General features: G+C 43.2%; 1 protein-coding gene across 4 annotated transcripts in view; it reads left to right on the forward strand.

Annotated features, from left to right (window-relative positions):
• The window catches only part of WBP2NL (WBP2 N-terminal like), a 56,577-nt gene that overhangs the window by 14,626 nt on the left and 24,496 nt on the right, over positions 1-17,455 (forward strand). For 2 of the 4 annotated variants that reach the window (XR_006680368.1, XR_006680369.1), the window contains exons 2-4: positions 1,444-1,552; positions 1,823-1,964; positions 3,143-3,235. Coding sequence is in view for 2 of the 4 variants with exons in the window: in XM_045293437.1 (XP_045149372.1) it covers positions 1,444-1,552; positions 1,823-1,964; positions 3,143-3,235; positions 4,003-4,070 (412 nt within the window). In the remaining 2 variants the exon portion in view is untranslated. Of the gene's footprint in view, positions 1-1,443; positions 1,553-1,822; positions 1,965-3,142; positions 3,258-4,002; positions 4,090-17,455 lie in introns of all 4 variants that reach the window. The other 2 variants (XM_045293437.1, XM_045293441.1) reach the window with 2 other exon arrangements.

Raw genomic sequence — 17,455 nt, forward strand, 5'->3', positions numbered from 1 at the left:
AATGAGCCATGGTCACAGAGGCAGAGACTATGTGGCCCACATGCCTGTAGCACTGTTTCCTGGGCACCCACCTTGCTGGCAGAGCCAGAGACTGTCGCCCCTGCTCCTTTCGAGCTGCTTCAGTCGGGCTATTGGGGACAGTCATATGGGGAGCTAGAGCGCATAGGAACCACTTCCCTAGTCTGCTCTGCTAGTTTAGTGCTCAAAGAAAATGCCCAACGCCCACTTTGATAGCCCCATCCACTGGTGATTGTATGGGACCCAGGAGCCCTGAAGAACCAGAGTGATTCACCCTCTACTACCATCTGGTGCGGTGGACCTGATGGTCCATGTGCCCCTCCCTTTGTCCACACTCATCCTGGGGTTTGTCTGGGTTGGGCTCACTTCGCTTTTTTCTTTTCCTTCAGCGATTTTTCTCCAGGTTTCTCCTCTGACCCAGTGTTCTCCCCCGCTTCTAGCAGAGCGCTTCTGTAGCGTGTCCGTCTAGGTTGCCATCTTGGCCGTCAATCCATTCCATTTTTGAAGACATCCATTTTTCCTAGATCCACTCTTTATGCTCTGCACGTTCTTATTACTAATGGATGCTTGCAGCCGTTTCTTCTAAAGTTGAGTCGTTCTCCATCAGCAAATAAAGGTCCCCAGAGCTGTGTGCTCGATGTATGTCATTCAGGTCGACTCTACTTTGAGGAGGCAGCTCTTCTCTAGCCATATTTTGAGTGCCTTCCAACCCGGGAAGTCCATTTCCTGGCACCGTGTCAGGCAGCATTCCACTGTTACTCAAGATTTCCGTGGCTCATGCCTCAAACGTGGAAGGCGCTTTCCTCCACTGTCCTAGTCTGTCTTATTCTTGTTCCTGCTCATAGAGGAAAACCACTTCCTACAAGTTTGTCGTAGGTATCCCTTCTCATCTAGTCCTGCAGGGCAGAGTAGGCAGAAATTGTCCCCAAAGATCTTTAAACAAATAAATGCTCAAATATCATGATGACTATGAAAGAATAAAACCCAACAAGAGTTTACAAGTAAGGAGTGTGCGTCTGCGTTTGCCAGGTGAACAGTGGGGAGATAATGTGATAGTCAGAGGGTACAGAAGTCATCTAGCACCCTATCCTTTACTGGAGCAAAAAAACATTTCCTGTCTTTCATAACACTTAGCAGAGTGCCTTAGCCACACGAAGTTATATAAGAGTTAATGAATAAATGCTGAAAATAGAAAAGAAGAAAATGAGGCCATTGGTAGAAGAAGGCAAATGGGAGGGGATTGTCTAATATGAAGATCATGTAAATGATTTTTAATTCTAATAACAGTAGTAGTGATAGTAGCAGCCGCTAGCATTATTGTTTTCTGTGGGCTAGGAGCTGTGCTAAGAACCTTTTTGTGCATGATAGAATTTTGATGTGTGCATCACCCTAATTTGTGTGTTGTCTGTCCCTTCTTTCCTGCAGCGTCTTGAAGCAGAGTCAAGATGTGATGCTCTCCTTCCCACAGAAACCAGAGCAGTATCTTTTTTTCAATGGTAGAAAGAGGGGAACATTGTTTCTTACTTCATACAGGGTAATTTCTACTTCTACTTCGATCTGCTGGTGAACTCTATGTGTGTTTTCCTTCACATGGAAAAAAACGAAAATATTGCCTTTCAATGTTTGACCACATTTGCACTTTGGCATTTTCCATGTTGAGGAGACATGGAAGAAATGGGCGATGTTTCTCCATTAGAAACAGGAGGTCAAAGCCACCTTGTCCCTAGAATTGATGTTATTCTATTTCAATCCACGAATGAGTCTTACATTCTTTTTCCAAAGGTTTTCCCCCCACCTCTTTCAGGTGATCTTCGTGACCTCACACACAATCAGCGACCTCCTGTCGTCCTTCATGATGCCGCTGAGTCTGATCAGGAACTGCACTGTGGAGCAGCCGTACTTTTCCCCCAACTACATCAAAGGCACCATCACAGCCATGCCGGATGGTACGTATCCCCTCCGACGTCTGTCTTCTCTCACAATCTTCCAGAAACGTCAGACTTGGCTGCACGTGGCTGCCCTGCTCCTCTGGGTGTTGCTTTTCTGAGTGTGTCGGCCAGTGACTCTGTTGCCAGCTGTGCTAGTCTCTCAGTGTGTGGGGGTGGTGACACCCGTGCCTTCCTGCCTGTGAGCTTTTCCCTGGGCGCCTGGGAAAAACCGTTTGGCAGCTTTGGGGAGAAGCAGCTTGAGGTTGGGGTGGGCAAATGATTTTTTCTACCTCGGAGGGCTTTTTACTTCTGTCCAGAAGGTCCCCAGGTTGTTTGACGTTTCGTGGGTAAGCTACAAGCAACGTAATGGTTTGAGACTTCTGTCTAGTCATTCCTACGACGGGAGTTGGCTGACGTTGCATGGTAATTGTGGATGGGGTGCACATTGATTGAACACCCTGTAACGAATAGGGCATGTGGTTGGCAGAGAGGCCTGGTGGCAAAGGAGAATTCAGTGACACAGAAGTCAGACAGTGGGGAGCTGCTGCTAGGAGAGCAGCAGTGGAGCCAACTGCTCAAGCTGCTATACTTAGTGTGAGGGGGTCCATTTAGTGGTAGAGAGGTTGATGGTGGAAAGCTGGTAGAAGAGGGTCTGGTGACAGAGCGGCTTCATGGAAGAGAGCAGCTAAGGAAGCCGAGCAAGCTGCTACACTGGTTATGAGCTGGACCAATGAGCAGCAGGGAGGCCAATAGCAGAGAGGACTGTCTGGCAGGCAGAGGAGGTCGCTCCCTGGCAGAGAACCCCAAGTAAGGGCATCTGCCCGACCGAAAAGGAAGTTATCAACAGTGAAGCCACAACTGTGATCCTGACTGACCCTGAGTTGTTCCTTTTACCACCTGCTTGCCCCTGATCTCAGGTTGCAGTATGCTTCTTTCCTAATAAACCACACTGACTGGGAATATGGTGAGTTCTCGATGAATTCTCACACCCTGCCGATGAATTCTCACACCCTGCCGAGAAGAGAATGTTGAGGCTGGAGTGACTAGTGTCAGAAATATCAGGCGGAGGAGAGAAAATGCCGAGTTATACTCGACCCCGGTCTCATAGGCACCAGCTTTGTGCTGATCCTGATTCTTACCCATCATGAATTGAGACAGTTCATTTCGCTGCTTAACAGTACCATTTCTTTCCCCAGGTGGCTGGGAAGGACAGGCTACTTTTAAATTAGTCTTCTGGAGTGGAGGTGCCATCGAATTTTCCCATTTGATGACGCAAGCTGCCTCTGCTGGTGAGCAATGCTGATAAAGACAGTAAGCACTCTGAGGTTGTTTTGTTTTGTTTTTGCACTCTGAGGTTTTGAAACCTGTGGAAAATACCCAGTTAAGATTTTCCGGTCTCTAAGGTCATGAGTTGGTGGTTGCTCATGGATTCAGCAGGCGTTTCTAGAGTTCACTAACTATGTACCATGAGCTATCTGTGGGAGTTATATAATCTGGTGTCAATTTGGTACGATATAGGATTAAGAGTGAAGGGATAGAATATAGCCTGTCAATCAAGTCAAAGCCAGTGAGGCCTCTGTGTGGGCATGGCCTCTTCTCCTGAGGATTTTGGGAACTCCTGTATTTCCTCCTTGGAGGCGGGAGATACTCTCTCTCTCTGCTCAAACCCTTGGAGACTCTACTGATAAGGCTGACTCCCTGCAAGACATTATGGACAATGAGGCTGATGGAGCCTGAGGAACCACGTGGAGACCCCTGCCAGCACTGAGATGCTTACACTACCACTGGATCCACACAAGATCTTCCACCCACTGGACTGTGATCTTCCTGCATTCGGCGTCATTGCATGTGTTTCATGAGTCTAAAGAGGACTTTATAGATTGGTATCGGACATATGGGCTAATATTGGACTTATGGACTTGATCTGGACTGGGCTGGGATGTTTTCTCAATATTCAATTGCTCTTGTACATAAAACTCTTTCTGTTATACACACGTGGGTGTCTATGAATTTGTTTCTGTAGTCTATCCAGACTAACACACCATCTCTATGTTAGGAAACAAAGAGTACTGTTCTGAAGTCCCTCCCTGCCCTGGAGGAGTGTGCAATTTAGTGCGAGTTTAGTCAACCCCATTACTTAAGGGTAAGTAATGATTAAAAAAAAATTATTGTGATATACACATAGTGAAGCATACAACAATTTATCCCTACCTGGTAGTCTTTTGTCCATTTGCATGCTGGCCTTAGAGTCATTGAATCATCTCTGTGGGTTGCCTTACCTCTTCTTGCTCTGGCCGGGCTCTTCTGCATAAGACAGGAGCAGGCAGGATAGAAGTACTATGAAGCATTGATCTAATGGATGTCCCGGACAGCATTTTCCAACTTTAAGTAAAATGAACTCTTTCCTGATGTAGTTTCACTCCACCTAACCTCACTTCAAACTCCTTTCTCTCACCTTCTCCGTTGTGCATGGCGGGAGTTGCTGGAGTTCCTGAAAGCATAGATTATGGGACAAACCACTCCCTCAGGTTTTAGCACCTGATCTGGTTAGAGTCCTCCAAGCTTACCAAGACAATACCAAAAAACATCAATTTAATGGTAGTCTTGTTTAAGAGAATAGCTGCAAAAACCCTAAATGAAAACTCACAGTAGCTAGAAATGGCACGTGAGCAAAAATACCATTACGAACAAGTGGGATGCCTATCTGAATATAAGCCTGTGTAACGAACAATGAAAAAGATGTCATTTGGGACATATTTTGAACCTGGCAAGAATTGGCCTCCTTTATTTATTATTCACTTATTCATTATTTCACACTTACCTTCAAATCTTTTCCCCCCCACTAACCTGTTTTATTTTGTTGTTGAGAGTATACACAATAAAATATACACGAATTCAACATTTTCTACATGTCCTGCCACTGATGACGTTCTTTGAGTTGGACCACAATTCTCACGTTCCGTTTCTGAGTTGTTTCTCCTCCTGAACAAAAACGCACTGCGCCCAGGGCTCCTAGCTTATCTTTCACATTGTTGTTGTCAATTTAATTCTCTACCGATCTTAAAAGACTTTTAAATGCAAGAAAAAAAGAATATAAAATGCTCCAGGCAGCCCTTTTTAAATTAAACTAAACTGTTGTTTGATTTCAAGATTATTTTAGGGAATACTTTGGGCTTAAAGTTTAAAGATGATCTTAGGGCAAAAGTTTCAGGGATTTAGTCATCCTCCATTGCTCGAGAAAGTCTGGAGTCTATGAGAATTTGAATTATGTTCTGCGTTTCCCCTCTTTTGATCAGGATTCTTCCACAGAATCTTAATAGTGATGGTAGCTGGTCACTGTCTAATTCTCCTGGTCTCATGGCAAAGAAGGTAGTTATTTGTGTAGACAATGAACCACTCCTCCTTATTCTACTCTGTAACTGATTCTTCTTCTTCTGTTGCTCCAGGCAAATAGAGACCAATTGTTGTGCCTTGAAAAGCCAATTACAAGCTTTTAAGACCAGACACTAGCAATGAGCTAGGAGGTAGAACAGAAGCACTAAACGCGTGATTAAGCCAGTTAACTCAAGTAGCCCAGGAAATCATTACTCTCTTCCTCCAAACCAAACAACGAAATCTCACGAGGGTTTTTGCTTATTAAATAGGCAACATGAACAGTTTATTCCGTTTTTGGTCACTGTTGAAAATATATGTATCACACAACTTTTACAGATTCAACTTCTTACCAGTGTATAATTTATTAACAACAATTATAATAACCAACTCTACAAACCCGCCCTCAATGAATGTCATGTTCTCATCATTAACCACCCCTTTTCTTGCTCTGTCTCGCCCCTCTGGTTGTTGGTGAGTGCTATTGAGGTGGCTCCAACTCATAGTGCCTCGAGGTGCTACAGAACAACACACTGCCCAGTCCCGTGCCAGTCTCACCATTGGCATTAAACTCGAGCCTATTCTTGCATCTACCGTGTCAATCCCTCTGACCCAAAGGGTCATGGTTATTTTCTCTGACCCTCACTTTACCAACTATGATGTTCCTCTTCTCAAAGGACTGCTCTGTCCTGATAACATGTTTTATAACTAATCAATAGGTAAGCTTGCCCAATTTTTAAAAGTCAGCCCATACTTGCTTCTAAAGAGCACTCTGGCTGTGTTTCTTCCAGAACAGATGTGTTTGTTCTTCTGGCAGTCCACAAGACTTTGAGGATGAAGTCGCGAACACCAAAAATTCGGAGCCATAAGTTCTTCTTGCTTCCTTATTCAATGTCCAGCTTTCACAGGCATAGGAGGCGATTGAAAACACCATGGCTCAGGTCAGGTGCACCTTAGTCCTCCAAGTGACAGTCTTTCTTCTCAACACTTTAAAGAAGTCTTGTGCAGCAGATTTGTTCCGTAAAATACATCATCTTGACTGCTGCTTCTGTGACCATTGACTGCAGATCCAAGTAAAAGGAATTCCTTGATAACTTCCAGCTGTTTGCTGTTTGTTGTAATATTGTCTGTTGGTCCAGTTGTGAGGATTTTGGTTTTCTTACCATTGGGTTATAATCCATCTTGCAGCTTGAAGTCCTTGATTTTTATCAGTTAGTGCTTCAAGTCCTCTTCCTTCGTCTGCCTCTCAAAGGTTGTTAATGAGCGTTCCTTCAATTTGGGCACATGTTCTTCATATCTTCTCTGATTTATTTGCTGGGCATTCAGATTGAATAAGTATGGTAAAAAACAAACAAACAACCAAAAACGAAATCCAACCCTGCTGCACACCTTTCACGATGTTAAATCGTGCAATACCTACTTGTCCCGTTTAAACACCAGCCTCCTGGTTTCCCTGCAGGTTCTGCACAAGCGCCATGAAATGTTCTTGAGTTCCCGTTCTTTGCAATATTAGCCATAGTTTCTATGGTACACACATTCAAGTATGCCTCTCCTAGTCACCAATGAAAGTGGACATCTTTTTTATATTCTCTGCTTTCATCCAAGATCCATCTGACATCAGCAATGATGTCCTTCATTCTACATCCTCCTCGGAATCTGGCTTGAATTTCTGGCTGCTCTCTGTTGATAGACTGTTGCACCCGTTGTTGTATGATCTTCAGCAAAATTTATTTGCACGTGATATTAATGATATTGATGGATTAAATTCCTCATTCTGTTGGGACAGCCTTCTTTGGAATGGACACTAATCCGGATCTCTTCCAGTTGGTTGGCCAGGTCTCCCTATTTTGTGGCTTTGACCAGTGAGTACTTCCAACGCTACATCCGTCTATTGAAACAGTTAGGTCAGTATTCCGCCAGTTCATGGAGTCTTATTTTGCCGCTCATACTTTCCATGCAGTTTGACTTCTTCAGTACCAGTGGTTCTTGATCATATGCTCCCTGTTGAAATGTTTGAATGTTAACCGATTCTCTGTGTTTTCTTTCACTTTCTTTCACTGCTTCCTGCAGCATTCACTATTTTGTTCATAGAAGGCTCAGATTGCAATGCATGGCTTGACGTTTTTCTTCAGTCATCCCTACTTGAGAGTGAAGCTGTTTTCAGAGCCTTGCCTATGGCTAGTTGGGATCTGCCAGCAGCTTTATCTGACTCGATCCTCTGCAGCTGGGTTTTGGGCCCTCACTGTCCTCCATAGCCTTCTACAAATTGGGTGTTCACAATTTCGGCTCTGATACTTTTCCCTTTGTCATATTTGAATTTTGTTGTTCTTGTCTTTGGATCACACAAGCTGGTGTGCTTGTTCCATGTGGACATAGTTGACTGCTTGCTTAGATGGCTGCTTGTTCGAATACAAGCCTTTCAGCCCCCAGACACTGCGCCAATTGACAGCAGGGCACCATCTGCTTTCTTCACCACACCCTTATCTTCAGTGATCATTTCAGGATGTTGAATATCGAGCAGGGCCATGTTATCCAAACTACCTGTTTTTGGTTGGGGACTTCTAGGGTTCAATGGGGGCCCAGAATCGAGAGTTGGGTTTTTTTGATGGCTAATGAAGCAGAGCATCTTTTTATGTGTTCAGTGGTCATTTGAGTGTCCTTTTTGGTGAAATGTATATTCAAGTCCTTTGCCCATTTTATGATTGGCTTCTTTGTGTTTTGGTTGCTAAAGAGTTGAAGTTTTATATATTTTATTAGATTCTTGTCAGATAAATGGTTTCTAAAGGTCTTCTAGTTGGTAGCTTATCTTTTCACCTTTTTGTGTGAAGTCTTGATAAACAGGAGTTTTTAATTAAAAAATAATTTTATGAGGTCTTGTCTATATAATTTATCTTTTGCTGTTTATGCCTTAGTTATGTTATTAGGTAGACAATCTCTTGTTGAAAGCTAGGTCTGACAATATTGTCTCTGCTTTTTCTTCTAAGAATTCGATAGTTTCAGTTTTCACATTTAGCTCCTTAATCTTTTTAAATTTGTATTTGTGTATGGTGTGAGGCATGGATCCTGTTTCATTCTTCACGAGCATGTTATTTTTTCTCAACACCACTTATTAAAGAGACTCTTCTTTCCTCGTTGAATGCACTTAGCACCATTTTCAAAAATCAGCTGATCACGAGTGTGGGAGATTATTTCCAGACCCTCAATCCTAGTTTATGGGTCTGTGTCTGTTGTTATACTAGTGTCAGGCTGTATGTTGTTGTTGTCAGGTGCCACTGAGTCAGCTCCAACCCATAACAACCCTCCACATAACAGGAGGGAACACCGTCCTGCACCATCCTCACAGTTGTTCCTATTCTTGAGCCCATTGATGCAGTCAGTCCATCTCATTGAGGGCCAGCCTCTTTTTCACTACCCTTCCACTTGACCAAACGTGATGTCCTTCTCCAGGAACTGGCCTCTCCTGACAACCTATCGGTCTTGCCATCCTTGCCTTTCCGGAGCATTCTGACCTTACTTCTTCCAATATAGGTTGGTTTGTCCTTTCAGCAGTCCACGGTACTTTAAATATTCTTCTCCAGCACCACAATGCAAATGCATCGATTCTTCTATGGTCTTTCTTATTCAGTGGCCAACTTTCACATGCAGATGATGCAATGGGGGAATACCTGGCCTGAGTCAGGTGCACTTTAATCCGCAACGTAACATCCTTGCTCTTCAGTGCTCTAAAGAGGTCTTGTGCAGTAGATTTCCCTCATGCAATAAGTCTTTTGATCTCTTGACTGTTGCTTCTAGAGTACTGATTGTGGATCCATGTAAGGCAAAATTCTTGATAACTTCAACCTTTTCTCCATTCATCGTGATGTCACCTATTGGTTCAGTTGTGATGATTTTGTTCCTCCTTACATTGAGTTGTAATCCGTACTGAAGGCTACACTCCTTGAGCTTCATCAGCAAGTGTTTCACGTTCTCCTTATTTTCAGCAAGCAAGGTTGTCATCTGCATACTGCAGGTTATTAATAAGCCTTCCTCTAATCCTGATCCTGACTTTTCTTCATATATTCCAGCTTCTCCTATGATCTGCTCCGCATGTAGATTGAGTAAGTATGGTGAGAGGATAAGACCCTGATGCACACCTTTCCTGATTTCAAACCATTCCATGTTCTGTTCACACAACAAATGTAAAAGTTCCTCATGAACACAATGAAGTGTTCTGGCATTCCCATTCTGCTCAAGGTTTTCCACAATTTATTAGGGTCCACACAGTTAAATGCCTTTGTATAATCAATGAAACACAAGTAAAGATCTTTCTGATATTCTCTGCTTTGAGCCCAGATTCATCTGACACCAGCAATGTCCGTTTCTTATTCTGAATCCAGCCTGAACTTTTGGCACTTTCCTGTCAGTGTACTGCTGCAACCATTGTTGGATGATGTGCTAGCCTGGGTTGACTAGAGAAACAAATCCAGAGACACTCATGTGTGTGTATGAGAGAACTTTATATCAAAAACAATTGTATATTGAGAAAATATCCCAGACCAGTCTAGATCAAGTTCATAATCCGATATTAGCCCATATGTCTAATACTAGTCCATAAATTCCTCTTTAGACTCACACAGCACATGTGGTGCAATGATGCTGAATGCAGGAAGATCACAGGCTGCTAGTGGATCCTGGGGTGGTGGAAGCATCTCAGCTCTGGTGTGGGTCTCCATGTGGCTCCTCCAGCTCCAGGGCTCTGGCTGTTATCAGCATGGCTCCATGTAGCTTGTCAATAGGAATGTGTAGCAGAGAGAGGGTGTATCCTGCCTCAGGAAGGAAGATAGAACTTCCCAGAATCCTCATGAGAAGGCCACACCCACAAAGAAGGATCTATTAGGCTGTGGCCTGATTGACAGGCTAGACTCCACCCCTTCATTCTTTTATCAAGCTGGCATAAAATTGTGTAACTAGACAGATGATCTTTAGCAAAATTTTACTTGTGTGTATTATCAATGATATCATTTTATAATTTGAGTATTCCATTGAATCACCTTTGTTAGGAATGGGCATTAATCTGGATCTCTTCCAGTCAGTTGGCCAAGTAGCTGTTTTCCAAATTTCCTGACCTAGATGAATGAGTGCTTCCAGTACTTCTTCAGCTTTCTGAAACATTTCAGTGTGGGTATTGCACCAATTCCTGGAGTCTTCTTTTTGGTTAATGCATTCAATGCAATTTAAATTTCATCCTTCAGCATCATTGGTTCTCACTCATACACAACCTCCTGAAATGGTGGATTGTTGACTAGATTTTTTTTTGATACAGCGATTATTCCGCATATTCTTAATATGTTGCCTAACATAGAATCTTTCAAATGTAGCTGTACAGTATGTTTTAAAAACATGGTGTATGAATCCTCCTACTTTATTATTCTCTTCCAGCATTGCTTTAGCTATTTGGGGAAGCTTACTGTGTTAGGCTGGGTTGATTAGAGAAATAAACCCAGAGATACTCACCTAAGTGTAAGAAAGAGCTTTATATCAAGGAGTAATTGTATATCAAGAAAACATCCCAGCTTAGTCCAACTCAAGTCCATAAGTCCAATACTAGTCCATAAGTCCTTCTTCAGACTCACACAGCCACATGCAATGATGCAGAATGCAGGAAGATCACAGGCCAGTGGGTGCAAAGTCTTGTGGATCCAATGGTAGTGGGTGCATCTCCAGGGCTCTGGCAGCAATTGGGATCTGCCAGCTAGAAGGTGAAGGCAGAGAGAGAGGGGGAGGTTCCCAGGACCTTCCTTATGAGAAGGCCATGCCAGAAGGAGGTACCACCAGGCTGTGACCTGATTGGCAGGCTAACCTCCACTCCTACACTTTGATCATATTCTTCAAGTTGACTTGAACGTGTGTAACTACCACACTTACCATTCCATACAAAATTGAGGGTTGGCTTTTCTATTTATGTAAAAAAGGCTGTTGGAAATTTTTTGAAATTATATTGCACCTGTAGGTCATTTTGAGTAATACTGACATCTTAGCAATGATACATCTTCTAATCTATGAGCATAGACCATCTTTCCTTTATTTAAGTCTTCTTTAATCTAAACCCTTAATGTCCCTGGTTATATTTATTTACTAGATAGTTTATTAATTTAGATGCTATTGTAAATGTAATTGTTAAGGCCTATACAGAGAAAACCACAGAACATTACTACAAGCAACCAAAAAAGACCTACATAAATGGAAGAATCACCAATGCTCATGGATAGGCAGACTTAATATTGTGAAAATGTCAATACTACCTTAAACCATCCACAGATATAACACATTCCCAAATACATTCTTTAAAGAAATGGAAAAGCCAAAAAAAGAGAAAGAAATGGAAAAACCAACTTCATATGGGTATACAAAAGACCAAGGATAAGCAAAGAACTTCTTAAAAAGAAGAACCAAGTAGGAGGCCTCACACCACCTGACCTAAAAACCTACTACATAGCCACAGTAGTCAAAACAGCCTGGTACTGGGACAGAGAGAGATATACTGACGAGTGGATCAGAACAAAAAACCCAGACATAAATGCATCAGCTTACAGGCAACTGATCTTCAACCAGTGACCTAGAAATATCCACTGGGGCAAAGACAGTCTCTTCACCAAATGGTATTGGGCAAACTGGATTTCGCTATGCAGAGAAATGAAACAAAACCCATGTCTCTCCCCATGCACAAAAACAAACTCTAGATGGATTAAAGACCTATATTAAACCCCAGGGCTATCAGGATAATCATTGAGAAAGCTGGAACAAAGTTAGGGCTCTACTGCAAGGCTTGCATAGGCTACCAAGTATAATGAAGGAGGCACACACAGCGGAAGACAAGATGGAAGACAAGAAGACAAGACTGGCACATGCTGAAATTACATCACTTATGCATATCAAAAGACTGCTTCAGTGCAGTAAAATGAGAGCCCACAGATTGGGGGGAAAACATTTACCAAAGATACGTCAAACAAGAGCCTAATTAACAAACTCTTCAGAACTCTACAATGGCTCAATAAGAAAATAACAAATGACCCAATTAAGAAGTGGGAAGAAGACATGAACAGACAGTTCACTAAAAATGAAGTACAAATGGCTAACAAACAAATGAAAAAATGCTCATGATTACTAGCTATCAGAGAGATGCAAATGAAAACCACAATGAGATACCACTTTAAACCCACAATGCTAGCCCAATTCAAAGAAACAGAAAACAACAAATGGTGGAAAGGATGTGGAAATATTGGAACTTATATACCCTGTTGTTGGCCTTGTAATTACATGCAATCACTATGGTAAATGATTTGATGATGCTTAAAGCAACTGGGAATTGAAATCCCATACGAACCAGGACTATCACTATTAGGCATATACCCCAAAGAAACAAGAGACACAACATGAGTGGAGGTATGCTTTCCCATGTTTTGTTTTGTTTTTGTATGAGTTTCGTCTTCTTTTTTTTTAACATTTTATTAGGGGCTCATACAACTGTTATCGCAATCCATACACACATCAATTGTGTAAAGCGCATTTGTACATCATTCTCAAAACATTTTCTCTCCACTTAAACCCCCGACATTAGGTCCTCATTTTTCCCCTCCCTCCCACTTTCCCATGTTTATAGCAGCACTGTTCACAATAGCAGGACACTAGAAGCAGCCCAAATGCCCCACAGTAGAAGAATGGATAAAGCAACTATGGTCCATACACACAATGGAATACTATGCAACCCTAAAAAGTAGTGATGAAAGCATGGAAGGACCTGGAAACCGTTATGCTGAGTGAAGTCAACCACAAAAGGACAAATATTGTATGAGTTCACTACTATAAGGAGAAAGCCAATTAAACAAATCTTAGAGGCAAATTCCCAAACAAGGGTAGAATATCTGCCTACCAGCCATGGACCACACATCGCCTCCCCCTGTGTGCACTTCATAAGAACCACATCAGAAGAGGAGACCTCACATTGGCTAAGGTCCCGCCTTCAAGAAGGGGGAAAGGGAGAAGAGCATCCACTTGATTTATCAAACATTGAGACAAAACTGCAACGAATCCACAGGTGCTCCAGAGGAAAGAGAGGAGAACCTTATTGGAAAATCAAGTAAAGGCCCGGGGAGGGGAGCAGATACATTTCAGAAGAGACACTTACGTTTCTGTTGGTGGGTATGGTGGGAGGAGCAATTTCACATTGGGAAGAGATGCTAAACAATTTTAGGGAGCCTACTGGGAGAATAAACCCAGTTTTATGTTCCTGGGTAGACACTACTGGATATGTTCCTACCCAACTCTCAGTGAACCACACCATGGACTAAGTACATGCTTACTGATGATGACCTTAAATACTGGCCTCACAGGGAGCATAGCACCCCCCAAGTGCCATGCCAGAAGGACTCCATGTGGAAGCCTGACAGAATGAATTGGGCCCTACCTCAAAACTACCTGTACCCTTGAACTTGGGACAGAAACACTGGTGGGAAAGGAAGCAAAGGACAGCCACCCCAAGACTGTGGCAATGGTGGTCATTGGATCTCGGGTGGGACCCCTGACCTAGTGTCCAATGAAAAGGGGCCCAGAACCACCATATATTTAGTACCTCAGTGCTCCGCTTGCATTACTATCAGGTTAGGATCTGCACTTGTAAGAAATGATACAGGAAAATTTCCTCTCGCACCAACCCCATGCTCACTGTAAATGGAGCTCAATCAAGAAATCAAGCTGAAAAAGAAGAAGAAATCAAACTGCAAAGCAGTAACACATGGACAGCAGCTCGCAGGTGGACTGTACTCGCATAAGCTCCTATCAACAGTATCTTAAACCCTATGTCACTGGATGTTATTGATGTCGCCTCATAGCCCGGAGGATGCTTGACAATGCTTTTCTTTTCTGTTTTTCTGCCTTTCCTTTGTTTGTTATCATTTGTTGTTCTTCTTGTTGGTTTTTGTCATTCTATGACAGCCAAAGTAAACTAGAGCCCTTCATAACCTGGGGACAAGTAGATGGATTCGGAGCTTCCCCAAAATTCTAGCTCCAATCCAAGAACAGCTCATTTCTAAAATATGGCCCTGCTTGATACGCACTTGAATGAAGAGATCACTGAAGATAATGGTGCTACAGCAAGTGTGGTGAAGAAAGCAGCTGGTGTCCAGTGGTCAATTCCAAGTAGTGTCTGGTGTCTTAAAAGTTTGTATTCAAACAAGCAGTCATCTGAGACATCAACGAAGTCCACATGGAAGAAGCACACCAGCCTGTGCGATCCAAAGATGATGGTAGCAAAACCCAAATATGATGAAGGGAAAAGTATCAGAGATTAAATTGTGAACACCCAATTTGTAGAAGGCTATGGAGGACAGTGGGTGCCCAAAACCCATCTGCAGAGGATCTAGTCAGATGAAGCCTCTGGCAGATCCGCTCTGGCCACAGATGAGGGACGCGAACAGCTTTCCCGTCAGACAGAATTTATTGTCCACGTAATTTTGGTGGCTTGAACCATGGTGTATTATGATACTTGTCAGTTGACCTCCTTCTTGACCCAATCTGAATTTGCTCAACTATTCCTCCTTTGTTCCATGACAGAAATTTCTTCTCTGGCTTTTAAAATATTCTTGGTGGTCTTTTCTTTCTTACCCTTTATTTTTATACTATTATTTTATTCTTCCTGTTTCATGTTCTTTTTTTTTTATTGTTTCTGTGAGGTTTTCCAGTTTGTAAGGCACAGAGGAGTGGATGCATGGAGACAATAACTGACACTATGGTTTTTTTCCAGGAAAGGGGCGGTGAGGGAAATTGGGGAGCAAACAAGGGATTCTGAAGGGAAGAAGGAGCATTAGAACGGATTCTGATAGTGTATACACAACTTGTTTTAGCAGTTATTTAACTATGAAAGTGTGTGAGATGTGACTATTCTAACAAGAAGTCTACTTTTAAAAAGGAGAAAGGAAGCAAGTAAACGTGGCCGATGGTTGCCGTGGGTGAAGGAGGCAGAGTTTTTGCCGAGGTGGCTTCGAGTTTATGTCAATGTTGGTGGAACAACGCGAGGAGGGATAGCAATGGTGGCTGTACAGCACGAAGAGTATGATCAACGGCACTGGTTCATACATGTAGAAGTGGTTGAATCGGAGACTGCTTTGTTATGTATATTTTTGCCACAATTTAAAAAAAAAATTACTGTGAGGTAGTCGAGAGGCGCCAGAGACCAAATCAGTCCAATTAAAACAAACAGGCTTTATTAGGGAGAAAAAACCCAGCCTGGGCGAAGTCCCACAGTCCACAACGTCCGGGCTGGGGGAGTTGCACTGCAGGCTACAGGGATGATGCTTATATATGGACAGGTGTGTCCGGGTTTCTGGAATGTAAGGTGTCTTCCTGGTTCCGGGTGTATTTGTGCTGGGTGCAGAGCAGTGGATGAGAACAAAGCAGGGACTGAGCCAAACAGGCTCTGCCAGGTGCAGAGTGGAGGGTCGGGAGCAAAGTGGACACTGAGCCAAACAGGCAGTGAACAAAACTGGCCGTGAGTAAAAGAAAGAAAAAAAAAACTTGCCAAGCTGCTCTGGTCAGCTCCGCATGGGTGGGGGAGATTCAAGGTCCCTCGCTGCTAGTTGTTTCAGCCAACTCTGGTCAGCTCCTCACGGGTGGGGGAGATTCAAGGTCCGGCCAGACATCCCCAACTCTTTGGTGATAGGGGCGACGACTCTTCTGGCTACTTCCTGCAGGTACTGGGACGGCGTGGGAGGGGCTTATGGGTTGGGAATGTCTAGCTCCTGTGGGAGAGGACTGTAAGGGTGCAAAAGGAGCTGGTTAACAGTTAAGTTAGTAATGTCCCTTATCCTGCTTTGAAGAAACCTGAAAAAACAAGGAGCTATTAACAACAAAAAGCAAATTCTTACCAGGGGTCCCATGAGTGGCATGAGCCAAGAAATGAGGGGGCCTTGGAACCAGGATGTGGCTGATAAATCCTTTAAACGTTGATTTTTTTTATTTCATCAGCCATTTTGTGTAAAACCTTTACATTCTGCTCGACTAGTCCAGATTCATTGATGTAGTAGCAGCAATTTCCCCCTAAAAACATCCATGTACCGCCCTTGTCAGTGGTGAACAAATCTAATGCCCAACGGTTTTGAAGAGTTACCTGTGCTAAGGAGGCAAGCTGTCACTGCAAAGAGGTAAGAGATTCTGCAGTGGATTCTATGACCAACTGGAGTTTTTTGTTGAAGTTTTCTGTTTGAAGAATGCTGTGTCCTAATGCCCTGCTCGAAATTCCTACTGCTGCCAGGGAGGAAACAAAGCTGAGGCCTACCAGGACGGGTAAAAATACAGCCCTGCAGTTGCAGGGAGCAGAACCCGTTTTTAAATTCCACTGCCATGTGAATTCTGCCAGTCCATATATATGGTGAGTTGTGGCACAATGGTGACTGGGAGACAAAGGTGTGGTGTAGAACTATTGACACATTTACTGAGGGTTCTGTTGCACCAAAAGAATATACCTGGGGAGGCCCTGAGGATATTTGTAATGTTGTGGGTAGAGTTACATGCCGGATTTTCCGGAACCTGGGGTGACTTATAGCATACAGGATACATAAAATTTTGTTTAGGAGCATACAAAGGAATATTTAAAATGGGAGCTGGACAACTCATAGTTTCATTGGACAGGGAGAGAGTTAGCAAGGGTACAGCAGCCAATAATGGGTGTTGTAGGGAGGCACAAAGGTAACAGGAATAGCTGTTAACAACGTTTGAGGCCTTAAGAAGGGCAGCAGCCTCCTGGATTATTGTTACCCAGGTAAAGGAAGTGTCAGGATATTTGGTTTGTGCAGAGCCTTCCATCACCGGTAGCTGGTTAGCTAAAGATTGTTCACTGTTTTGTATGTCTTGTGCTACCTGGTCTAGGTTATCAAGACTTTTTGGGAGAATTCTTACATATTGCCGATAAATTTTAAGGGTGCCGGAGGGCTTACTGCTATGTCGCCAAGAATACAGTTTTCCTTTTACTCCTGATAGCCATCTGTTATCCCAGGGGTCTGCAATATTGAGACAATATGTTCCGCATCCATTCCCTACAAACATGCCTGCCCTGTCTAGGCTGAGTTCTGCATTCCAGTCCAACGTGCATTTTGCAAGGGGAGTAC

This window comes from Echinops telfairi, unplaced genomic scaffold (genome assembly GCF_000313985.2).
Source record: "Echinops telfairi isolate 266 unplaced genomic scaffold, ASM31398v2 ScPeMD7_2;HRSCAF=8, whole genome shotgun sequence".
NCBI classification, from domain to species: Eukaryota; Metazoa; Chordata; class Mammalia; order Afrosoricida; family Tenrecidae; genus Echinops; species Echinops telfairi.